This window comes from Lathamus discolor, chromosome 1, assembly GCF_037157495.1.
Source record: "Lathamus discolor isolate bLatDis1 chromosome 1, bLatDis1.hap1, whole genome shotgun sequence".
Taxonomy (NCBI): Eukaryota; Metazoa; Chordata; class Aves; order Psittaciformes; family Psittacidae; genus Lathamus; species Lathamus discolor.
Window position 1 is genome coordinate 122,629,488 of NC_088884.1, and position 27,055 is coordinate 122,656,542.

The 27,055-nt window shown below is 36.6% G+C and overlaps 1 protein-coding gene across 1 annotated transcript in view; it reads right to left on the reverse strand.

The window, feature by feature from the left end:
* The window catches only part of FSTL5 (follistatin like 5), a 359,720-nt gene that overhangs the window by 114,234 nt on the left and 218,431 nt on the right, over positions 1 to 27,055 (reverse strand). Inside the window, exon 7 of the mRNA XM_065693765.1 lies at positions 17,048 to 17,168. Coding sequence (XP_065549837.1) covers positions 17,048 to 17,168 — 121 coding nt within the window. The remainder of the gene's footprint in view (positions 1 to 17,047; positions 17,169 to 27,055) is intronic.

A 27,055-nucleotide genomic window follows, 5' to 3' on the forward strand; every position in this document is an offset into this window, starting at 1 on the left:
GAAAATGATTAACAGAGTTTGGTCAAATGCCTACCAAAATTCCCCTGTGACATGTGCTACAACTCAGTCATCGCAGCTGTGAAGGAGTCTGTGACAAATCTAATTACCAATGGCAGTGGTGGGGGTTGCAAAGGGCAAAGGTGATCCAGTTCATGCAGTCTAGCTGGATTTCTGAAAAGTTCTTAACAGTATCCCTCAAGACTTCATTAAGGCTTCTGAAGGGACAGCAAAATATACTGTCCAAAATGTTTAAGAGGCCTAGGTTTGCAACATGATACTGTTCTTTATCTGGATAGCATTGTATTTGTTCAAAGTACAGCTTCAGTTAACTCTAGCTTCATCTAAGAGTACTCAGAACCTCTGCAGATATATCTTTGTCTCACAATTCATATTCTGAATGAGAGGAACATGCAATCATGTACAGTTAAACAATTCAGCTAAATTGAATGAACTATTTATTAGTCTGATGCATTAGGGTAGTTAGGAGCTTTGATGCAAAAGCAAAGGCAATTTCGCCACTTAAATTCACATTTGTTTACATTAGTTTTCTCTTTTTACTTATTGTAATTATTGCCTTGTTCACTAAACAACTTTCAGCTTCAATAATAAAAGAGGGAGATCTTAACAAAAAAAAGCTAGTTTTACACTATACCTCTGATTCATTCTCCATTCTTTTTGTCAAGTAAGACAGGAATACCAAGGCATATGTGCAAGCATATAATTAAAATTTGCTTCATAATGCAGTAACAAAAAGTCAAGTAAGGTTGATACGATCTTCTTTCATTATCTTAATTAAAAGACTAATTATAAATAATATTAAAAGGCTGATGGTAATAAAAAAAATATCATCTAGAACTTCTGAAAGCCCAGCTTACATGGATTTAGATCTTTAGAGAATGCAAAAGTCTAAATTGATCTAAGAAACTGTAGGCCCAAGAGCTGCCACAGTGTCTCATCTTTCTACAGGCATCATGCATTATTCCTTCAGTGGACTGCACAATTATTTGGCGGCAACCAACAGAAAAGACCAAGGATCATGGCTTTTAGTTTTAGGTTCTGAGGGAGTGTTTCCTAATTATAGGCTCTTAAGCACCTTTTTGCTTAGCAAATTTCTTCCTCACTGTATTAAACTTCATCCTTGTGTGCTTTGTCTCATTAGCAGCTATTGCAACCTGTGCTATTGTTCACCTAATTTCTAGCTATTATAAATGAAATCAACTGAAATTAAAGGCAATCTCACCTGAATAACACATGATCTCCAAAAAACTAGTAGTCAGACTATCATAATGGGTTCACTGTAAAGTATAAAGCCACCCAAAATATCTTGCTTAGCTGGAAGGAGAAGCAATCCTGCTGCAGACTGCTGCATTAGATCATGCAAAATACATGTCATACTGTCCAACACTATACTTTCATCTAAAATAGTTAGTTTAAAGCTAACTCAGTTTATTTTAATCAACCTTGTAGCCTGCATCATAAATATTCAGTGTTTCAACTGATATATTGCCCAAGACACAATGAATTTTTGCGGCTCCTTATTTCTATGGGATCTATTAAATCATTGGAAAACAGAGGACATAGTGCCTCAACTGTTACCAAATACCTTATTTCCAGTAGCCTTCAAAAACTTTGTTCAAAGACACAAATTGTATCATTGCACGAGTCAGGTATTCTCCAAAGTAACTTAGAATCATATAATCATAGAATAGCTAGGGTTGGAAAGGACCTCAAGATCATCTAGTTCCAACCCCCCCGCCATGGGCAGGGACACCTCACACTAAACCATCTCACCCAAGGCTTCATCCAACCTGGCCTTGAACACTGCCAGGGATGGAGCATTCACAGCTTCCCTGGGCAACCCATTCCAGTGCCTCATCACCCTCACAGGAAAGAATTTCCTCCTTATCTCCAATCTATACTTCCCCTGTCGAAGTTTTAACCCATTACCCCTTTTCCTGTCACTACAGTCCCTGATGAAGAGTCCCTCCACAGCGTCCCTATAGGCCCCCTTCAGATACTGGAAGGCTGCTATGGGGTCTCCATGCAGCCTTCTCTTCTCCAGGCTGAACAGGCCTTTTTCCAGTCGTTGGGAACTTCACCTGACTGCCACGATTTTTCAAATATGATGGCCAGTGGCTTAGCAACTTCATTTGCCAGCTCCTTCAGGACCCGCGGATGGATTCTATCAGTCCCACGGACTTGTGTGCGTTCAGATTTTTAAGATGGTCTCAAACCAGATCCTCCCCTAGAGTGGGCCCAAGGTCTTCATTCTCACAGTCCCTGAGTCTGCCTTCTAAGACTTGGGTGGTGCGGTCGGAGCCTTTGCCAGTGAAGACCGAGGCAAAGAAGTCATTCAGAACCTCAGCCATATCCAAACCCTGTGTAGCCAGTTCTAACAAGAGCTTCCTCAGGGGGCCTATTTTGTCCCTAGTCTGTTTTTTGTTTGCTACGTACCTGTAGAATCCCTTCCTGTTATCCTTAACATCCCTAGCCAAGTTTAATTCTAACTGGGCCTTAGCCTTCCTAACCTGGTCCCTAGCTTCCCAGACAACATCCCTGTACTCTACCCAGGCCGCCTGTCCTTGCTTCCATTTTTATAAGCCTCTTTTTTCCTTTGAATTTTCCTCAGCAGCTCCTTATCCATCCAAGGAGGTCTCCTGGCCCTCTTGCTGCACTTCCTTCTAGTTGGGATGCAGCACTCCTGAGCTTGTAGCGGGTGATCCTTGAATATCAACCAACAGTCTTGGGCCCCCCTGCCCTCTAGGGCTATATCCCATAGAACCTTACTAAGCAGGTTCCTGAAAAAGCCAAAGTCTGTTCTTTTGAAGTCCAGGGCAGTGAGCTTGCTGCACACTCTTCTCACTGTCCTGAGGATCTGAAACTCAACCATCTCGTGATCGCTGCATCCAAGGCTGCCCTGGAGCATCACACTTCCAACCAGCCCTTCCCTGTTGGTGAGCACGACGTCAAGCATGGCACCTCTCCTTGTTGGCTCCTCTATTACTTGCAGAAGGAAGTTGTCTTCCACACAATCGAGGAACCTCCTGGATTGCTTGTGCTGGGCAATACCATCACTCCAACAGATATCAGGGTGGTTGAAGTCCCCCATGAGAAAAAGGGCCTGTGAGTGTGAGGCTTTTCCTATCTGTCTGTAGAGTGCTTCACCTACAGAGTCTTCTTGATCAGGTGGCCTGTAACAGATCCCCACAGTAATGTCTCCCATAGCTGTTTTCCCTTTAACCCTGACCCACAAACTCTCTGTAAACTGCTCACCTGTCCCCAGACAGAGTTCCATACTCTCCAGCCTATCCCTAACATAAACGGCAACTCCCCCTCCCCGCCTGCCCGGCCTGTCTTTTCTAAAGAGCCTGTAACCTTCCATTCCAATGCTCCAGTCACAGGAGCCATCCCAACATGTTTCTGTGGTGCCTATTATATCATACCCCTGTAGACATGCACACATCTCTAATTCCTCTTGTTTGTTCCCCATGCTATGGGCGTTTGTATAGAAGCATCATAGCCGAGCTCCAAATGAAGCCGGCTCATTGTCTGGAGCAGCTGGAATACATCTACATTGCTCCGAGCATTTATTATAGGTGTTGGCAACTGACTGGGTGTGTTGGGATGGAATGATGCCCATCTTAAGGTAAATTTGATCAGAGAATGCTTCCTTATTAATTTTTTTAGATTAACAACTGAACAGTTAAAATGCACACCAAACATCTATAAACCTAGACCACCTGTTTGTAATGCACTCGTGATGAAGAACAAATTTAAATCGTAACACTGTATTATTCAAAAATAGGCACAGTACCAAATTTTGCAATGAGCTATGCTTGTAGTACATATTAAAAACTACATACCTCAAAATAATAAAAACAACATTTGGGTTAGAATAAGCAGTAATGTGCAGAAGCAATAATACATAATTAAAAAGGCATACTAGTCCATTACTTCTTAAAAGGTTTTCTGTTTTCCTCCTGAAAACAAATTTCACAGTAAATGAAGTTAGGTGTTAAATATAGCTTTCCTATCCAGATAACGTGGAAGTGCTAATTCACTAAAGTAATAGTGATAATTGGTTTTGACCTTATTTATTGTAAAACATGCTGTTGAATTTGTCTAAACAAAGAAAGGAATTCATGCAAAAATCAATTCCTGTATGTTTATTGTGTTTGCACATTACTAGTTCAAGAAAAAACATTGTACTTAAATGCTAAGAGCATAAATATTTTTTAGTAATTTTACTAGTATAGATCCAAATTTAATGCTGCTTTGGTTTATTGCAAAAACAGATGCTGAACATCAATAGTGCATACTTGCAGTTACTTCAAATGAAACATTTGAAATGCAGCAGTTCAATCTATGAAGTATTTCTGGAACTAATCAATAAAGAAATGGGAATTTTAAGAGGAGAGTTGACAGCCCTGGTAACTCACAGTTTTATGCATGAAGATTTCAGTCTATAGATATAATAATTTGCCAATTTTATTTACTGTGCAGTTTCATTTCACTTTCAAATTTCAAAGCTTCTTTCCCAGGATAGTAGCAGAATTTCTAAACATTTAAAATCTCTGGACTTATCCTGAGTTTTATAATATCCCAACTTTGTAAAAACTATCTCTTTGTCCAGTTCTGTCAGCAAAATGATCAGGACAATATTCTAAAATAGCAATTCAGGATTAAATTACCTGAACTGCAAATGTAGTTAGCAAGCCTGAAGCATAGCAGAACTACTCTATTTCCACACAAAAAAGAGGGTCACATAACTGTTATTCAACAATTCACTGCAATCTGAAGACTAGTTATGAAGCAGCTCCTCACAGAAAACTTTACCATAGAAATAAGCACAGATGTGAGCAGTTTTAGGATGAAGGGGACTTTGAAAAATCGATCAACTGGCTGATGTGACTATTTATATTTAGAGGGGAAAAGAAAGAAACCAGAATTCAAGATAGGCTCTGATACCTGACTGTACAGAGGCTTCTAATTTTTGATGTTCACTGAAAAGAGTAGATGTCTGTGCAAAGGGCTGTGATTTTGTGTTGAGCATTGTGACACATTCTGAAAACAAGGACTCCTCTGTGTATGCCTTTCTTGGCTTTGCATACCTGGTATACTTCCCCAAGATCAAAGCAGACAATGGGCTATGAATCTAAGAAAATCAGCACAAAGGTTAAAGAACAAACTAAGAACAGACTGGATTAAGCTATTCTTCTTAGCACTTTGGTCCTGCATACTACCGTCCTACTCACAGAATCTTCTGATCTATCCTCTCACAAACAACGTGCATCAGGTCTTGTCATGTGCTGGGAAACTATCTTTGTTCACTTCTTCATTGAAGGAGTCTGTTTGCAGGTCTCTTACAAAAAAAACCACCAGTGCAGTTCCACGTGAATCTCCACTGGAACTCATGTTGTCCAACACTACCCAGGAGAAGGGGTAAGAAAAAGAAGTGATAAAATTTTCTGAGACAGAATTTTTAAATAACAACTAATTAGGTGGTTTAGGTAGCAAACGTAAAAGCTGATTTGCTTACAGACCTTACTTACAATACTGGCATGCCAAACTCAATATATTTAATTCAGTATTGAAAGTACTGCATGAAGGTAAAAGAAAGTGCCTGACCTTTTTTATACAGTGATGGACTCTGAATCAGTTATTATTGCTTTGATATGAGACCTCGAAAGTACAATTTGCAGTTTTACCAAAATATCTACTCACACCCTGACAATATGACAATAAAAGGAATTATTATGCAAAGACCGGTACCCAAACAGAAAAGCATTACTATGCTACTATAAATCTATGTTGCATGAGCAACTTGACTGTTTGCTTTTTGTCCCTTCCTCTGTAAAAAAACTTGCAGTGAAACTTGAAAAATAACAGAGAAACACAACAAGAATGATCAAAGATGTGTGTGTGGGGGGGGGGGTTCTATACAAGCTGCTACTAAATGAATGGAATACAAGCAGCTATTTTTTAGAATGGAAAAAAGATGACTACAAAGATAAGTCAGGAGCTTAGAAAAACCAAAAAGTGCCTTGGAGACTAAGAATATGGAGCAAATGTTCATGGCTTCTTATCATAAAAGGATAAACTAAACAGAAGGTGTGTACAATGAAGAAAAAAAAAAATTTTTTAATCCGTAAATTATTAAATGAAACAGAATGCTGTAGATGCTAATTTCACATGGGTCCAAAAAGCTATCAAATTTATGAGTGAAGCATCCATCAAGACCTGTTAAAGACAAGCAGCCTCTGAGACAAAATTCACTACAGAAGAGAAAATATATTGGAGGAATCTTGCATGCTTTTTCTTCTTTTACAATCTTCCCTAAGCAATCTCAGAGCAAGGATACTGGACTAGATGTATCTTTGCTCTACCAGAGAAGTTGTTAGTATGTATGTGTTGTTACTCAAAGTAGACATTAACTCAGCACTTCATAAGCACAAACAAAACATTAATCTTTGTTTAGCGTCAACTATTTCTTAAATAGAGTGTTCTATTTCTTAAATAGAGTGTTCAGCAAGTTTTAAACCACTATAACTATTCCCTCAAACAAATACATCCCTCCCATATGTCTAGGGTGGGAAGAATTATAATCATAATGCAAAGCAAGTTTTTTTAAAGAATTACATATTCTCTAATTTTTTATTCATGGCAAAGCGGCAACCAGATGAATTGTTTGGATCCCTACCACCTTAGGCAATCAAGTTTCCCAGTTCCTATACTAAATAACTACATTGAGAAAGCTTATGCAGTTTTCCTCTCCTCTAGGTTTTCACTGGTTTGCATCCTTTTTTAAACATGTTTTGACACAATACTGCACTACATATAGCTCAGCCTTTCTATGGCACCTTCTTTTTACTATGGCCAAAATTGCATTTCCATATAAATCACTTGCTAACCTACTTAACATAAGATTTGATTCTCTAAGAGCATGATCTGTTTAGAAAACTGGCATAAGAATCTAATGACAATTTAATTCTGTATACAACACAATCAGGGATATTTTTTTAGTCTTGTCCTGGTCTGTTTCCTTATTTCTTTTGGTAGGAAATGTTAAGTCTTTTTGAGGCAGCTGGCGGGGGAAGAATGGAGTTTTCTGTGAGTGTTTCTTTAAAATCCAGCATATAAAAGCATATAAAATACATTTGGATAACTGTACACATGGTTTTAGGTTGTATACAAAACATATAACAGTCATCCTACTAAATAAGGGCTCCAGTGATCAGTGGAAGTGAAGTTAGCATGATATACAATTTCACCAAACAGATGCAAGTCTCACATACATCAATGTTCCTACTGAAGTCAGCTTGCATGTATCTCCCTAATGAATATATAAGTAATTATTACATGCAATTATGAGATGTTTGGTTTTGAGCAGTTAGAAAGCCAGGAGTGATGAGGACGTATCAGAGTTTAGAATACCGTTACATGAGACCATGAAATAGCTTTGACAAACTGGAATATTTCATATTTTTCCTCCCTAACCATACAGTTGTCAATATTTATATAAAGTTGTAGCAGTTTAAATTCTGTAGTTCAACACTCTCAACTCTATACATATCCAAATATTTTTAGCAGTGACAGGATATGGGAAACTACTTATAAACACTTAAGAGATCAGTGGTATATTCACCAGGCAAATGCTTGATGACAAGAGATAAAGACTTACTGAAATAAGATTTATTAAAAAAAAAAGACCTTTTCATGCATATCTTCAAACATAAAACTTCTCTAACTACAGGATTAAATTGATCCTACTTGCCAAAACTTAAAATAACAACATGTAAATTACATTTTCTTTCATTCAATACGTGCCTTCAGAAAATGATGTTATCAGCTAGTCAAAAGTAACAACTTCTCATGACGGAATCCTTTTATCTAAGCATATTGTTCATGCACTAAAAAGACTGGTCTTATCTGTACTAGGAACTGTTGCAAACAAGACTAATGATATCATTAGATGTGCTCAAGAACAATATTCTGCCTCTTAAAAACACCTTCATGTATTTTATGGAATATTGCAATTGTCCTACCCTTTCCAAAATTAGTAGCTTTAGATCTTTAGACTGAGCTGAGTACTGAAAACTCACTAAGGAGGTGATTTTGATTTAGAAGCAGGCCTCTCCTCCGTGTAGCTCAAATTAGTTCAGGAAACACAAGTCAGTAGGATAGATACACATTTCTGCTTTCCAAAAGGACTCATCACCAAGCCCCTTACAAATCACTGCCTTTTTAATTTTTCTCCCTTACCATATTTTATGAGTGAACTACAAAAAAGATGTCAAACATAGGGTAAGAAAGCTAAAAAATCCCATGGCTGCTCTGAATTTCTCCTTTTTATTCCAAGGCATCCTTCAGCATATGGGTCAGGAGCATATGACCAAAACTTTTGTATTTAATTAATCCTTGTTGACTTGGGAATAAGGAAGGAAAGACAAAACCAAGGCCTGAAAGCATTAACTAAGAGAAAACTAAACAGGAAACAATTTAAGTTAAAAAACTAACTAAATAAAACTGTGGTAGAATATACAATAAATAGATGACATACAGGAAAATGATGCAATTATCTGAACACAGTGAAAGCAACTTAGTACCTATGAAGATCACGGCAATTACTACAGACTTATTGTCAAATGACATGTACGGATGTGCTAGGACAGCTGTAAATTTCAAAGACATACAAGACAACAAAACACATTATGAAAGCAAAATATTAAACTGGAAAAGAAACACCAAACTCAAAGGAGTTTGATTAATGAGTATTCCTCATTACGGAGGAATATTACAGTAACACTAGAAATTGTGCTATTATGTTTTGGAAATGAAGTTAGTAATGAAATTTCCTGAAATAAGAACACTTTGCCAGAATGTAATTCACTATGAACAATGGAGTGAACGAAACGGGTTTCTTCTCCAATATATTTCTTTGAATGCACACTTTTTTGAGCCAATTTTTTTTATTGCATGTAATGGATATGTGATGGCATTCAATCCAAAAACTTTCCCAATATCCTGTAATACAGTTTTCTGTAACACTAAGGCCTACAGAAAAGCTCATAAGCTCTGCAAAATTAGAATTATTATTTTTTATCCCCTTGACCCCATCTACAGCATTTTCAAAGTACTTTCATATAATCTAGGTGTAAAACTATGCCTTCAGATTCTCTTTTTATAGTGCAAATGTCAGATATGCTTAGGAAATCCAGGTGTCTTGGTAATTACTAACCACCTTTACAAACTTCTTCTGACTGTAATAATTTTTCTGTTTTTATTTAACCAGATGCAAGAACAAAACCAAAGAAGCAAACAAGAGTAGATGAGTTACCAAAAAGTACAGATAAAAAATCTGACAGACTTCTTTTGGGAAAGCTTGTTCCTTTTGATTTCACAGCAGCCGGAGGTATAAAGATGAAACAGCATGTTCTGAATTTTTAATAAAAAATTACTAGTAATTTAAAAAAACAACTAAGCAACTTTTAATATAGAATTACTTAGTAACATTAGTGCTTGATATTCAAGAACACACCAGTAAACTCAATCTTGTATGAAGCATAAACTAACATAAAGCAGGTCTAAACACCCTCCAGAGAAATAAATTGATTCTTGGATAGAAAAGGCAACTTATTCAGTCTTCATGTGAAATACTTAAATTACCTCAGCGATCAAACGCTCCCCTTTTGATGACAGGGCAATGAATTAGAACCACCTTTTCTTTCCTTTTTTTTAATGTTGCTAAGTAGCACTTACCCTGATCAAGGACTTTTCAGTCTCTCTTGCTCTGCCAGTGAGGAGGGGCACAAGAAGCCAGGAGGAAGCAGAGACAGGACACCTGACCCAAACTAGCCAAAGGGGTGTTCCATACCACAGCACTTCATCCCCAGTATAGAAACTGGGGGGAGTTACCTGGAAGGGACCAATTGCTGCTCAGGTCAGGCTGGGTATCAGTCAGCGGGTGGTGAGAAAATGTATTGTGCAGTTTTGCATTGTGCATTTTTTGTGCCTGCATTTTTTGCATTTGCAGTTTGTATTGTGCACACAATCGTGCATTGAATTTTTTTTTTTTTCCTATTTGTTCGGGGTTTAGCTTGTTTTGTTCATATTTCTGACTTTATTTTTTATTATTCTTAATATATTTTATTTTATTTAAGTTATTAATCTGTTTGTATTTCAACCCATGGGTTTTATCTTTTTTTTTGCCAATTCTCCTTGCCGTACCACTGGGGAGCAGGGGAAGTGAGCATGTAGATGCGTGGTTCTTAGTTGCCAGTTGGAATTTAAGCACAACACTAATACACTCTGGATTTTGTAAAAGAAAAAGGATTTCTCTATGCTGTTTCCTGAGGAAGTCAAATACTAAATATGATTTCAGTTCTTGTTAAGGGAAAGGTAACTTGCATTGAAATTTAATATAATGATTATATTGAAAATTACTTTAGAAATTATGCTTAAATGAATATTGTTGGTTAACAGCGTTTGTAGCCTGTTACTCTGGAAGTTGAAATTGGTAACCAATTTTAAGAATGAAATCCAGACAAAGAGATAATTCCATGGCTGCAAATGAAACAAGTAATGCAGTGGTTACAGAGGCTTTCATACTAAATAATATTTTATGAGCCTATTAATATTCATTATAGTTCCAGAAGAGTAATTCTGCCTTGAAGTAGAGATACTTAATGTTCTTGCTTGTGGATTAGCTAGTGATTGTCTCCTTTAATGCACAGTCATTACTTCTTACATTCTGATTGTATTTTCTCCCTCCTCCCCCCACCTTTATGGAGAAATTATGCTTTCTTTAAAATTGTTCATAAATGAAACTGTGATTATGAATCATTATTTTAAATTTGCCTTGAAGTGTTCTTTAAGCTATCTACAGAAAAGTGTTTGTGGATGTTGGAACATCAGTCATAGCTTAATCTTACAGGTGCACTGCTTTGCAAAGGCAAAAATATTCTCAGAATTAGCAACACAACAAAATAGTTGCAACAATACTATAACTCATGCCACATAACCGATTCCTGAGAAACAGCTAATAGATCAATTACCGAGGGACTTTGCTAACCATAACTGCATATGAAAATTTGCTTGGTGTTTATTTTTTCCCCTCAGCATTCTGTGCCATTCTCCATAGCATTGAAATAAGCTCACTGGAAGGCATGTAAGACTTCATTCTCAGATACTTTGAGCCAGCAACAAATATTACACAAGTCAATCTCTACCAATCCTCTTGTCTGAAACAATGATACTGTAACTAAGGTGTTTGGGTCTAATCTTCATCCTCTGCAATCCCATATTTCACAGTGTCCTCTAGCAACCTACAGTACACCCAGGTGAATGCACTGATGGGATCAGAGGTCAGCAGAACAAGTTTCATAAATAAAATCTAACTTCCTCATTATTTCCGGATAGCCAAAGACCTTGTGAAATATCTGTTTCACCTTATAATGTAAATCTAATGCAGCCTTAAATTTGCTACTTGATTCCCCCAAGACATGAAAAAAAACAACCTTTTGGCTTCTGGCATTAGCAAAAGTTCAAATTCTAAGTCTACAGAAGTGCAACTCATTTATTTCACATCACAATGTAATCATGTTTTATTAGTACTTAATTTCTAGATATCTGGCCTTAGAAAAGAACAGCTTATTCAAACTTAAATGTGATTGGTTCATTTTGACACTTCTTATTCGGTTCTTGAATTACCAAGTCAGAGCAACTATTCTATGGCCTAGAAGAGACAGTAGCAGGGCTACGATCTTCATGACAATCATATACAACATCTGATCTCTCAGATCTTTCATTTTGTGTTTATCCAAAGAGAATGCAAAAATCAGGCAAAATTTTAAAAGAATAACAAACTTCAACTACATGATACTGTTTAAGTTTCATCAAATGTTTTGAATGTAAACTCTGACAAAAAGAATGTTAAAATCAGTTATCATCAACATTGATCCAGGCAAAATCATAGGACCATAGAATGTTTTTGTTTGGAAAGGACATTAAGATCATTGAGTTCCAAGACCCCTGCCATTGGCAGGGATGTCTCACCCTAGACCATGTCACCCAAGGCTCTGTCCAACCTGGCCTTGAGCACTTTTGGGTTGGAACATTTACCACCACTTTAGGCAACCTGTTCCAGTGCCTTTTACATTGTCAAACAATGTAATTTTTTTTTTCCTTTTTTTAAAGAGCTCATTTTACTCAGTGACTTTTTTTTTAATTAAAAGATTAAAATATTTCTAACAAAACCCCCAAAAACATCACCAACAAAAATATTGGTGAAGCACCTAATAAACACATTTATCATAATTTGGAAATCACTTGGCATCAAAATTAATTACTTAGTGGCATGTGAGAAGTTTCAGGCACACTACTTCAATAAATGAAACAGCATTTAATACCATAAATACTTACTTGATTGAAATGATCAGTTTAAAACTCTATCCTCAACAGAAGAGACCACATTCCTTTCCAGCTTAGAATCTCTAGATTGAAAATACACATAGCACAGGTAGGAATTTGAAAGATAGGTTAGGTTGAGCAGAAAAATATTTCCACTACCTCCAATAAGTCCTACTCAGTATGATGCTAACTGGTATTTTCAGAGGTTATTGCTGAAATATAATACCCTCTGGAACAAGCTATTACACACAAGTTGTTGCTGAAAAGGAATTAATGGTAGCAGGAGACAGAATAATACCTCTTCCTCCCTCAGAAAATCTTTACTATTTGTTCACCTGTGTTAGTATTGAAGACTCATCACAGTTCTAAAGCTCTGAATCAGACTGTACATTAAATACAATACTTGAGACCTCATACTGAAGTCTCTGGAAGCATGAACTCAGGAAGTATTTTTTGAGTTAGTCTTTGTGGACTTGACAATAACTTACAGAAGCCAATGGGAAGTCTCATTTATTTCAATTACTTGTATAGATTTTATATTTAGATTTTTTTTGTTGTTGTTGTTTTTGTTAAATTCTGGTTTATTTTGCTCTGGAAGTAAAGACAGACATTGAAAAAAAAAAAGGATTTTTGAACATGCCCCTGTAATAACTGCATTTGACAAATTAAAATAGAAGTAAAGCTATCATAATGAAAGAAGTGATGTTCTGGAATAATTTTTGAGCACTGAGAGGATCTAGTAACTAAGCATATGCAATCATAAAGAGCCCTGTGTTTATGGGGACTTCTTGCTGTTTGCCTTTCTACATGACTGACAATCATATTAAGCATTGGCCTCAGATTTCCTCCTAAAAGTTGAGCCCAAAGCCAATCTCTGTAATTTCAGGCCAGATCAACTTCTGTAATAACTGCTGTTACTGTAGGTTTATATATTGCTTCATGCAAATACCTCAGCAATAAGGAGTGCTTGAAATTTGAATCTGATATCTGGACAGGGAACAGCATTTCAAGACTGAAGGTACTTCCAAATACATAAAGCAACAGTACATACAGTAATAATATACATGATCCTGAACAAAAGCTGCTCAACAGCTTAGATCCTTTTAACAGTGTTATGTGGTACCTGAAAGCACGAGTAGTTCTTGAAATTAACAGAAGTAGGGACTATAAAATCAGGTCATATTTTGTTTTGGCTAGCTAAATCTTCCTGACAGTTTCTTGTAAATCTAGTATTACATTTTACACTCAAATCCTGAGGGCGAGGGTCTTCCATGACCCCTTTTTTGAGCATAAAATAACATCAAATATAGTTCTATACTGACAATAAGGAATTATTATGAAAGATAAAGGGGGATTCTTAATTTTATGCAGTATATCAATTATGACATAGAGCATTTAGTTCTATTATTTACAACAAACTTGATATTTGTACTCATTCTATTCCATCAGTTCTACCCATGAATGTTTAAATCGACATCATTCTTTCTACTGCAATGACAAAGTGCCTACATATACACCTGCATCTGCTGAGTGATAAAAACTATTAACTTGCTTTTGGTATACCTTAAGGTTTTGCAACCCACCTGAAATAGCTGCTTTGAAATTTCATTTCATATGGCATTTTAAAGAAGGAAAACAAATAAGATTTTCTTATTTTAGAAAAGAACACTAGAGGACTAACAAAAAGAGACATCATCCACAGCAAACATGGAGTTATCTTGATAGCATAGGAGACATCACACAAAGAGGAAAAACCTTGAAATGTTAAGGAAGCACATTGGTTGACTTTTAGTTTACAGAAGATAAAGCTGTCAAGAATCCGTACTGCCCCTTTCTAGCTTTTGTTTGGCTCCACCATCTTATGCTTTCAGCCAGCCTTTCAAAAAAAGTTAAATATATTTTTCCCTGTCCAAGGAAAACATCTGCTGATAGAAAAACCTTTAGCTTGGGGCTGGCTGATGAAGGGAATCAAAGAAGGAAAACAAAACACTAAGATGAAGCTGGGTCACTTTTGAGATAGACTTTTGCATGTTATGGCCAAAGCAGTAGAGGGCCAAACCAGATGATCCCTTTATTGCCAAGCTCCCAAAGCCGAGCTAACTCTAAACTTTCTGGGTTTTCTACTTATAGTAATAGTAATTATTTTTCAGTCCCCTCTGCATACACTATTGAACTTGTTAAACTGTTACAGCATCTAGTAGACAGACATCTCGTACTGAATGCTACAGCCCTCATGGTATGACTGAAAACAGCCAACACCCAGAAAAACGCATCAGTCTTTCTGGTATGTAAAACACTACAGAAGATAGTAAGCTTAAAACATTTTGTGAACCTGAACTTGCCACAAACCTCCAGGGCAGAGAGCACCCTCTCAAGCATCTTCTTTCTTTGTTATTGCCTCAGTATCTGACCTTCTGAAGGAAGAAAGGGATTTTTAATCCGCTGCATAGAGTTATCACATTTGGTTGTCCTGTTTATTTTGAATGTTGCCATATAAAACGAGACTCTCAAAAATAATTCACAGAATTCAAGCAAGCAGGTACACTCATATATGTATAGATATATATTTATGCGCACGTTAGTATCTTTAAGACACGTAATGATTAAACTTTGCCCTTAAGGTGGGATTTTTTTTCCTACCTCTAGAGGAAAAACTAGAATTGTTGTCATTTGTGGGGAAGTCTTCATAAGGAAACACAATATAGTCATGCTTGATTCTGAATTTACGATCTTCAGATGACAGTCAAATTTCTGATTAAGTATGCTAATGAAAAGATTCCTGCCTGCAAATGCTAGTGAAACAGAACTGAAAAAATAATCCCACTGATAAGCATTCATATTTAAATAGAATTTAATTGCCTAATCCTTTAAAAAGAAAACACTTTAAGGGAATAGGTTGTTCAACAGCATAGTAAAGATGGCTTTTAATCCTATCTGTGTTCAAAACCTTATCCAAGTGTTTTTTAAATACCATTTGAAATCACTGCTAGAAATGTGCATGCCAGCTGTATGCCTGACTATTGCTATCCCCTTTTTATGCTCAAGCTGATGAAACAAATATCCCTAATGCCTTCTCTCATTCATTCTCCAGCTTTCTTATTTTTTCCAAAGGGTCTTCTGTGCAACATGATTCTGCGCTGAGTAGGGGATGGTGATGAAAAATTCAATTTAGAAAATGAGAGCTGTTTAACCTTCACTAAATTCTAATGTCTTAAAAGTATATTTTGTGCAAACTGGCTTCAAAAAGTACCATTGGGGAACTGCTACATATAAAAACTGTGGTGCTGTGACCCATATTTGCCCTTCCTCTACCTCTACCAGCAAGTCCTAGAATTTCTGTGCTCATGTGACTGTCTTAACAAACAAGGCATTAGAAGTGCTTCTACACCCTTTTTTCTACTTTAAAATACTTTGAAAAAGCAACTTTTTATAGCTACAGAAATAACAAGAAAGAAGAAAACAATAAACAAACACCTCTACCCTTTGAATTCTGTGCAGTGGTTTTGATTAGGATCAATTTCTCCAGCACTGCAAGCCCAAATTTTCTCCACTGCCATTCAGAGTGAATAAATGTCAGTAACTCTTGCTCCAGCAGTCAGGCAGAAAAACTTTAATGAGGAGAGTTCAACAGTTCTCAAATCCATCACTCCACTGCTATTAGGAATAGAGGCAAATAAATCCACAGGGAGCAGCAGGTATTAAACTGAGGTCAGGTTCTAAATGTAGACGAAAAAGGTTGAGATAAAAGAGTGAAAAACCAGTGACAAACACGCGGTCAAGCTCAATGTGCAGAGGATCATGTGAGGGGTCAAAACTTCTACAATCATTTCTTATTTAAAATAATAGCTATGGCTTTTAAAGTTCTTTAAATAACAAATAAGATCATAACATTTTAGAAGATGATCCCCTGCAGATACTACTACAAGTTGCAAACTGTCCAAGCTGGTGAAAAATCTTTTCCATACTGTACAATACGATAATTTCAGAATTACAATCTAATAATTATAACTTTGAAGTACAAAATTTAAATTGCTAAATACTTAAAAGAAAATTCTGGGGAAAAAAATCACTTTTCATTCTGTTTGGAATAAATATTTTCAACATTCCTATTTCACTTTATATGTACTGTGCAGATTTGTCCCCACCCACCTTTGCCATTTAGAACAAATACCTGGCAAAATTACACCACAAATCTGTATCTCTCTGAGTCCTCTGAAGACATAACAGAAGTGGCGCATTTGTTGCTGGGTTTGTCAGAAATGGTCTTACCAGCTCTCATAAATATAGTGTGTGGGGAAGTGTTCTAGAGTTTTGGTTCTACTGATTATGTCTAGACCACACTACTTCCCACTTGTGCGCAACACAGACTTACCAATGGCTGTTGGCATTAAGAAAGATTATCTATGAATTCTCCATTACCAAAAATCCCTCAGAAATCTGGATGCTAATGGATCTCACTGATTTCTGCTAAGAAATTCTCTTCTATAGCATGACAGTTAAATTGTGCTCATTGTTCACGTACAGCATCAGGATGTATCAAGATTTAAACGTAAAATAATAGCATTTTAGAAAAAAAAAAACCAACAAAAAAACAACAGAAAGAAAACTGAATGAAGAACAGGCTGATCTTTGTACTTACGAAAAGCTCTATAGAATTCTTCAAGAGCTAGGTGCTTGTCACTGTTATAATCATCATATTTCAGCAAATCGAACAGAGAGCAGTCAGACAGATCCTTGCCAAGCTCATCCCTTTTTATTACCTGACAAGAAAATTATAACCATGAAATTACATTTGCACTCTTAAGACTTCTCTGGTATAATTAATTGTTTCTAATAATCATTTAATAGATCATTTTAAGGTTGCTCTGGTGCAATGAACTGCAACTGTGTAAAGGGATTTCCAGTTACTTTGTAATTATTTATTACAGTTTTAAAAGTTAATGCCTTCAGAATAGACTGAGATTACACAAAAGTTTTAAGCATATTACACAAAAGTTTTTAGCATATTACACATTTTTTTTAACATATATAGAGAGTATATATAATGGGGATAGACACAAGCACTATAAAGACATTGTGAACATTAAAGCTGATTTTACATGTATAGGAATGATGATTAAGAAACATTTGAATACACTTGAGTTAATAATTCACCATAAAACCCAAATTCAGACATTTTCAAAAATAACTAAACTCTTACAACCCTACTAATTGTATCAACTTCTTACAGGCTTTTGACAAGCCTATTATCTTCCCAAAGACCTGCTATATAAGTAGCTGACCTGAAAAGACTCCTGTTTCTCAATGGGGGTGCATACACTTTGTAAATAGATCATAATTAACAGCTGTTAGATTTTTAACTCAAATTAACTTCTCCCAGAGAAGTGTTCTTTAATTTGCAGACCATTTTGCTGTAAAGTCTGTATATGTCATAGACATCTCCCTTAATTTCATCCAAAGAATTCTGAAGGTGTTGGTAACCACAAATATACAGAATTCTTCTTTTACATGCTGCATGTATTAAAAACACTGTCACATAACTGAAATAACCAAACCTAATGCAACTCCTTGGTGCAATGTTGCACAGTTTAAAGTTTAGTATCAGGCATAGAAAAAATGAATGTAACTACAGTTACAGCAAGGAATGTATTCACATATTATCCATGTAAATACACAATATCTAAATAAGTAATAGAGAATATAAGGCGCATTAGAGCAAAGGGAAAGGACACAAACATTTTATCCTACTAGAGGCAGTTTCTGTATATTATTAAAAAAGCATTATGAAAAAAAATAACCTTGTTAGTACATTAGAAAATATGGAAACCATTCACAAAGATAAGAAAAATCACCACAAAATCAGGTTTAGCTATTATTAAGATACACATTATGCTAGCTGAATATGCGTGTTAGTTATTTTCCACAATTTAAAAGACTGCTTATCACATTCACATTAAACTGAATTAAGAAAAAATGAAATTGTGTAGATCTTACAGCTGAAACATAAAGGCTAAAAATGTAAATTGGGAAGAATCAGTAACTCTAAGCCCAGTGTAGTTATAGAAGTAGCACTAAAGATACAACAGCATGTACCGAAAACTTCACTGTAGAAGAAATCTCTGAGATTTCAAGGCTGTGAAAAGTGCTTGCAGTCGTAGCTTTTTCATGAAAAAGGAACATTTAGAGTGAGAAGCATTTTTCCTTTGCTTTCCATAAAAGGTAGTCTGAAATAGTTAAATACAGTTGTTCTCACTAGCTTCAGTTGTACAAGCAAGGATTATACTTCACACCTAAGGTGGCACAATAAAAACTTTGCTAAAGCCTATCAGCATCTGACAGTACAGTACCACATTTTTAATTGCATATTAGTGTTCTCAGCTTCAATCCTTTGAGTTGAAATCTGTCTTATGATGTCCTTCATTTATAATTGGTAATTTTTATTTAAACTAAAAATAATAATAAAAAAAAGATTAGCCAGAATGACTGACATATTTTCAAGAATGATGCAATGGATCATATGGTATGATATATTCTCCTGGCAATTATTTTTCATCTTCAGTAAATTATTTTCATAAAATTTTATCTTCAGCTATTATTTTAAATAAGAAATGCTTGTAGAATTTTTGACAACTCACATGTTCCTCTGCCCACTGAGCCTGACCAAGTGTTTGTCACTGGTTTTCATTTTTTTATCTCAACCTTTTTCGTCTGCATTTAGAACCTGATCTCAGTTTAATACCTGCTACTCCCTGTGGATTTGCCTCTATCCCTAATAGCAGTGGAGTGATGGATTTGAGAACCATCAAACTCTCCTAATAATTTTGATTACAGAATTTTGATTACAGATATAAGATTCAATGTTTGCTTACATACAGACATCTTTATGTTGGCAATATACTTTGGAGTTCTCTGGAAAATTCACTCAGCTTTGATAAACACTCAAAAATTTCAGTGAGGACAGATTTTAGAAGGTACAGAAGTTATTTCATATTGTGATTAATCTTAATGATCTGTGATTTGCTGTTAAAATTGCTGTTCTAATTTTTACCCAAGAGGAATTACCTTGTGCTGGATCAGCAAAGCTGACTACTTACCAAGCCATTAACCATCAGAGAAGTCATTTAATGACTTGTGTTAGCATCAAGTGTTTTAAAAATCATCAGGATCAAACTGCCTGTTCACAGGATTCCCTAATACACTGGTTGAGGAGACATGTTGCTTGCTGACATTACATTTTAACAGATCTTCACATATCAGTGAAAGTCCACAACGTAGGACATCTAATGACACAGCACAAATATTCAAATGGGGCAAGAAAAACTGTCTGTATTGGCTTGAAAAAGAAACAGTGGAATTCAAAAATAAAGTCCGGGTTTGTTGCTTTTTTTCTAAAGGTCTTTTTTCTATTTTTCATTTTCTTTTATGCAAGGGATTTAATTTACTACAGCAGCTTGCTAAAAATAATAGCTTGTGTAGGCATTTTTAATTTCACACCCTACATCACTACAAGAGAAAAGTAATACTACGCAGTATCAATACCACATATACATGCACAAATAAATGATGTCAGAAATTGAAAAACCTGAAAAAATAGATGTCAGTAAGGAATCATCAGTGGCTGAAACAATCCAGTAGGATTTTGAAAATCTGGTGTGCTACTCCAACCCTTTTTGATAGTTTAAAAAAGAAAAAGAAAAAAAAGAAAACTGGCAGATGGTATATGCTCTTAAGGTGAATAATAACGAGGTAAAATCTTTCCTGTTAGGGTGGTGAGACACTGGAATCGGTTGCCCGGGGAGGTTGTGAGTGCTCCATCACTGGTGGTGTTCAAGGCCAGGTTGGATGAAGCCTTGGGTGGGATGGTTTAGTGTGAGGTGTCCCTGCCCATGGCGGGGGGGTTGGAACTAGATGATCTTGAGGTCCTTTCCAACCCTAACTATTCTATGATTCTATGATTCTAAAAGGATAGGGCAGCATATGGAATGAAATGGATAACATGGATGGATGTTTTCAGGAACAGGACCTGTATTTTCATACAGCCAAATGTAAGGTCATTCATATAAAAATAAGAATCTAGACCATACCTTAATGAGGATAAATGAGCCCTGGTAAAGCATTTTAACTGAAAGAGAGGAAGGATTTGCTGTGGATAAAGGATGTCTTACAATCCTAGGGTCATTCTCCAGCCTAACCAAGCACTATAATTTTTTTGAAGTATAACAAGATAACTGGGGGTAAAAAGGCGATGATTCTGATGTTGGGACTGATTCTGAAACACAACATTCGGTTTGACTTGCACGTGTTAAAATTTAATTTTGAGAAACTAGAAGGGAACATCTCAGTTTAGAAAGGGTCAATAAAAGTAAGCAGAAGCCTGCTGAACACACTTTAGATTAAGACAGCTGGGAAAAATCAACTTTTATACAATATATATAATCACAGAATCATAGAATAGCTAGGGTTGGAAAGGACCTCAAGATCATCTAGTTCCAACCCCCCTGCCATGGACAGGGACACCTCACACTAAAGGATGCCATGCAAGGCTTCGTCCAACCTGGCCTTGAACACTGCCAAGGATGGAACACTGACAGCTTTCCTGGGCAACCCATTCCAGTGCCTCACCACCCTAACAGGAAAGAATTTCCTCCTTATATCCAATCAAAACCTCTACTGATTAAGTTTGAACCCGTTACCCCTTGACCTATCACTACAGTCCCAAATGAAGAGTCCATCTCTAGCATCCCTGTAGGCCCCCTTCAAGTACTGGAAGGCTGCTACGAGGTCTCCATGCAGCCTTCTCTTCTCCAGGCTGAACAGCACCAACTTTCTCAGCCTGTCTTCATACAGGAGGTGCTCCAGTCTCCTGATCATCCTCGTGGCCCTCCTCTGGACTTGTTCCAGCAGTTCCATGTCCTTTTTATGTTGAGGACACCAGAACTGCACACAATACTCCAGGTGAGGTCTCACAAGAGCAGAGTAGAGGGGCAGGATCACCTCCTTCGACCTGCTGGTCACGCTCCTTTTGATGCAGCCCAGGATACGGTTGGCTTTCTGGGCTGCAAGTGCACACTGAAGCTGGCTCATGTTCATTTTCTCATCAATCAACAGCCCCAAGTCCTTCTCCACCGGCTTTTCCTATCCGTCTATAGAGTGCTTCATCCACAGACCCCTCTTGATTAGGCGGTCTGTAACAGATCCCCAAAGTAATGTCTCCCATAGCTGTCTTCCCTTTAACCCTGACCCACAAAATCTCTATTGACTGCTCACCTGTCCCCAGACAGAGTTCCATACTCTCCAGCCTATCCCTAACATAAAGGGCAACTTCCCCTCCACGCCTGCCCGGCCTGTCTTTTCTAAAGGGCCTGTAACCTTTCATTCCCACACTCCCATCAAAGGAGCCATCCCACCAAGTTTCTGTAGTGCCTATTATATCATACCCCTGTAGACGAGCACACATCTCTAATTCCTCTTGTTTGTTCCCCATGCTACGGGCGTTTGTATAGAGGCATCTGAGCCAAGCTCCAAATGAAGGCGGCTCATTGGCTGGAGTGGCTGGAATATCGCTACATTGCTCCGAGCATTTATTATAGGTGCTGGCAACTAACTGGGTGTGTTGGGATGGAATGATGTCCCCCTCCCCAACACATCTAGTTTAAAGCATCCTTGACCAGTCTGGCAAGCCTGCTACCAAAACCACTCTTCCCCTTATCAGAGCAGCTCCACCAGCCCACAGTAGACCTGGCCTACAAACTTTGGTCCCGTGTTCAAGACACCCAAACCCCTGACTATGACACCACCCCTTCTGACCATTAATTAACCTGGCCAATCCCCCTAGCCTTTTTAAGGTCCTCTCCTGTATCCTGGAGAATCGACGAAAAGACAATCTGAGCTCCAGAGCCCCTAACCACCTCTCCCAGGGCTCTGTAGTCCTTCTTTATGTTCCCCAGGCTACTACTATCTATATCCCTAGCACCCACATGTATCACTAGAAGTGGGTAATAGTCCGTAGGACTTACTAGAGCAGGCAGCCTCTCTGCAACATCCCTGATCTGTGCCCCAGGTAGGCAACATACCTCCCTTGAGACCAGGTCAGGCCGACAGATGAGTGCTTCTGTCCCTTTCAAACTAGAGTCCCCTACTACTGCAACCGACCACTTTTTCCTGGCAGCACCAGTAGAGATCTTCTTTACCCGTGCACCAGCTGGCTGTTTCTGGTGCAAGTGTGTTTCCTCATTAGCCCCCTGCAGGACAGCAGAGTGATTCTGTGTGGGGACAACAGATTTAGGAGGAAGACCCTTGCTTTTAACTGTTCTCTTCCTCCTTTTTTTGTTGTTTTTTGTTGCTAATTCCCAGCTTTATAGTTTTGTGGGCACTGGTTTTGTTGTTGTTTTGGTGGGTGGTGGTTGTTTTTTTAAAGGGAAACTAAGAATTGACCATATCACATTCCATAAGCACTTTCGGGGAGGGGGGTAATAAATATAGATTATTCAATTAGGCAAACAAAAGATTACAGGAAAGGAAAAATGGATAACACCTCTGAAAGCAAAAAAAGAAAAGCTATAGAAACAATTAAGCTTGAATCCCAGGTTCTCCTTGATGTTTTCAAATCAATGCCAAAGGTCACTTGTAGACCTTTTTCGCTCCAGCCAAAAGGAAGCCGTTACATTTTTTTTAATTAAAAGTGTAGGATAAATGTAATGAAATTCCACATATACGATACACAAGTTAGCTTATATGAGGGTGTATCACACACGATCTAAGCATGTGCCTTAAGTCTCTGCATAAATCTCTGTCCATGGAGGGCAGAAAAGTAAAATTTAAGGAAACCGATTCCTGAGCCAATTCTTTAAACCCAGTCTGTGTTCTCCTCGGTTAAACTTAGCAGAAAGTAATTAATATGGGTGATAGGATAGAAACAGGCAACATTTTTAGAATCACATGCTAGAAACAAAATCCTTATATAAAAGCTGAAGACGAAGATGATCTGCACAACTCTACTATTGTGCTAGACAAATCATATGGAGGATTATTTGATTTCATACTTCTGAGCTGAAAATTTGTACCAGCAAATGTTCACAAATATTTATGCTCACAAATTTTACTTTACATTTTCATGAAGAGAGTGAAGTATTTACTTTCAAGAACATGTAAAAGGTAAGACATACAGCAAAACTGCTTCTCTCTTTATGGCTCATTGTGAAACATCATGAATATGGAAAACTTACAAACTTATCTAAATTTTCTAATTAAATATGGCTTTAAAAAAAAACAGAACATGTTTATTCTTGAGAATTAAATGCTCTTTTAAACACAGAGGAGAGATTTTTATAATTTGGAAAATACTGTGGGTTTTTTTTAACAATATAGCACATATTTTTTTCCCATGAAATTACACATTGTTAGCTAAGTTCAAAACCCCTCAGGAATTTAGTCAGTACTACTCCAGGATCCTGGGAAAGGCAATCTGGTTAAAACTTACAAACTATATGTCAGAATAGATTGTTTCATTCACTTCAATTTGATTTCTGTGAGCCACAATGAAATGTCTGCAGATGTTTTGAAACTAGATCACAAACAACACATTTCCTTTATTAGTCCACCTTACCAAAAATTTTGTCAGTGATTGATGGTCCTTATGTACTTCCCCAAATAAAATGCTACAGAAATACAACTACAAGAAAAACCTTTATAGAGAATATAGTTGTTCAGTTAAAGTGTGCTCATCTTTCCTAAAATCAAGTATCTTGTACCAACAGTATCAGTGCTTGATGTAGAGTACATGAAACACCAAACATTTTGAGAATTGTGCTTCAAATTAACTTTGACTTCACTAGTGGGCTCAATTACTTTGTTACACCATCTCCCACAGCAGTAACATTTTGTGGAAATTAAAAAGAATTGGTGATTTATAAAATAAAATTAATAATAAAGGTTGGTAAATTGTTCCTTGCTTTAACTTCCCTTAACCCAGCTAAATCACAGTTTACCCTTGGATCTAGCCAGGAAACGAACCTAGGTCCAGCTTCCTTTACAGTCTGTTGGTGTGTTTTAAAGGACATTGTTTCATTAAGACAGAATTTAAGCAGCATTGAGACAGACAGAAGTAACTGAAGAAGCATAACTACTTGGCCTAACCTTGAGGTCATTGGCTAGAGAAAGGGATGTCCTAGACAACTCCAACTTCAGCAACCATTTCTTCTGTATTTTGAATTAGCCAACCACCAGACTGTACCCACACAATCAGGTGTCTAAGGTCCTCTTGTTCACAAACATTTCTTCTCAACTTTAAGCATGGACTTTGTTCCTACACAGAAGCTGAGAGATTAATAGTTGCAAGACTGAAGTTAGCACTTAGATTCGCAAGGCTTACACATTTCTAAGGATCCTAAACACTCCATTTGGATGGAAGAAAAGACTTTTAAGTTCTCTACCCATGTATAGGAAATGTTCACATGTTGTAAATATATTTGGTATTAACTTAATTCCTAGATACAGGGTAGAATAAATCTAATTTTAAAAGCCATTCATAGCTTTTTTTTTTCCTTACATGAGATTCCAGTAGCTAAATAATTCTAATCCAGCAGAGTAACTGAATTATCCTTTACACAGGAAAATAATGGGAAGTGCTTCTACTTGATTAAACGCAAAGGCAGTAAACACAGATCAAGTTAGGATTTAGTTCTATGATCATAGTGTTTGTAAGCTACATCCCACTGCTAACCCCTAAAAAGTCATCTCCCCCCTCTCTCCCTATTTTAAAGTTCCAGGTAGGATTCTTATTTTTATTCTGAATCTAGAACGGAATATAATGCATGTTCTGCTTCTCTGACATTAGTGATAATAAAAATAGATAATAAAACCTAAATAATAAGATATACCTAATAATCAGAAATTAATAGTCAGAAATATAGCTTGACAGCCAAAAAATGCTTCTGCCTATGCTACATGTATGAAACACCAAAGTTGATTTAAAATGCAAAAATAGGAGATAGGTTTCTGCGCTGAATTAATTTCTTTTTTGCCTTGCTTGCATGTGCAGCTTTTGCTTTATTAAACTGTCTTTATTTCAACCCATGAGTTACTGCACTCTTCTGATTCTGTCCCCATCTCACCATGGGGAAGTGAGCAAAGGGTCTGGGTGGTGCTTAGTTGCCAGCAGGCATTAAACCACAACACATACTACTTTCTCTCAGTTTCATGTACTCCAAATAACACATAGTAATACCACTGATAAGATGCAAAATCAAAAGTCATAAAGATAAAATGCTAAAGGCCAATGATTTTGATCAGAGTTTGAGAAACCAATGCTGACAGAAAACATGCAATTTACAATTGCAGATTCGCAAATAAGTGCCACAAACTACCAGGTGGCATAAACTGCAACAGTATTATCATTAATACAGAAATAAAACCAGACAGTTTCTGGCATTGATTTTTTTTTTCTTTCAGATCTCAGTGGCACAACACAAGAATAAAGTTTCAGAATCTTAATGTTTAAAGGAAAAGATGATGCCATAACTCTCGCCAAACTGAGGCGTAAAAAAAGACATACATCTGTTCTCAATTCGCAAACAAGGAACAGTTTGTTAGCAAATATAACAACTGACATTGATTGAAGCAAATCTGAGAAAAAATAACTTCTTAAAGAATAAAAACCAGAAAGAAACTCATTAAAATCTTACTTACCTATACATTTAGCAGCCATTAATGTTGTATTACACAAATTATTTTTATCTATAATTCATTCAGATTACTTTTTTTTTAATAATATATAGTAGCTGAGCCATTTACAGACACAGTTTTACTCATCTACAGAGGGTGTATTCTTCTAAGGTATGGTATATTCCTGAGATTTAGAGGTAAGGACACACACCTACACACAGCCATAAAAATAACAGTACTTAATTTCCTACTTCAATTTTTTTTCTTATTTAGTACTTTTTACATCAGAACTTTTGAACTGATGTTTTACATAAAGATGTTACAGATACCTACACACACACACACCCCCCAACCTTGTGTATTTCCCTGTGAACACACATGGATATATAACACTATCCAAAGGTTCATGACACTTCATGATCAATCTGTATTTCTGATGACACCTGTAACTGAAGCACATTAAACTGATATGTGAAAATGGCAAGTTTATGTTACACTAGGTCCCATAACTTCCACTGATCACTCCTCAAAAAAATTATGAACTTAGTACATTTTCTAATGTTTCTTAATTGTATGTTGTGGGTGTTTTTTTTCTTTTTTCCTAAGTAGAATGAAACGACCCTAAGAAAATATAAAAACAAAATGCAGAAGGATGATGTTTCATAAAAAACATTATAAAATATAACATTTTCATTTGCCCTATGTTAGCCTGTTGAATAACAGAAATGTGTTCAGGTATTTGAAATCACAGATATTACTTAATAAGTAAGAAAGCTAAATTCTTTCTTTGACTCCAGAAAATAGATTAAAAAAGCAGGAAAAGAAGAGGAAAATTTACTATTATTATTATTATTATTATTATATATTCAACTTGCTTTCAGACTATTCCCCTTCCCTTTTCAGAAGATTTTGCTTTCTTAGCTCACTAGTAGGAGAAATAAATAGAAGGATAGCAATTGCAAGTCTAATCAGGTATAGATTATTT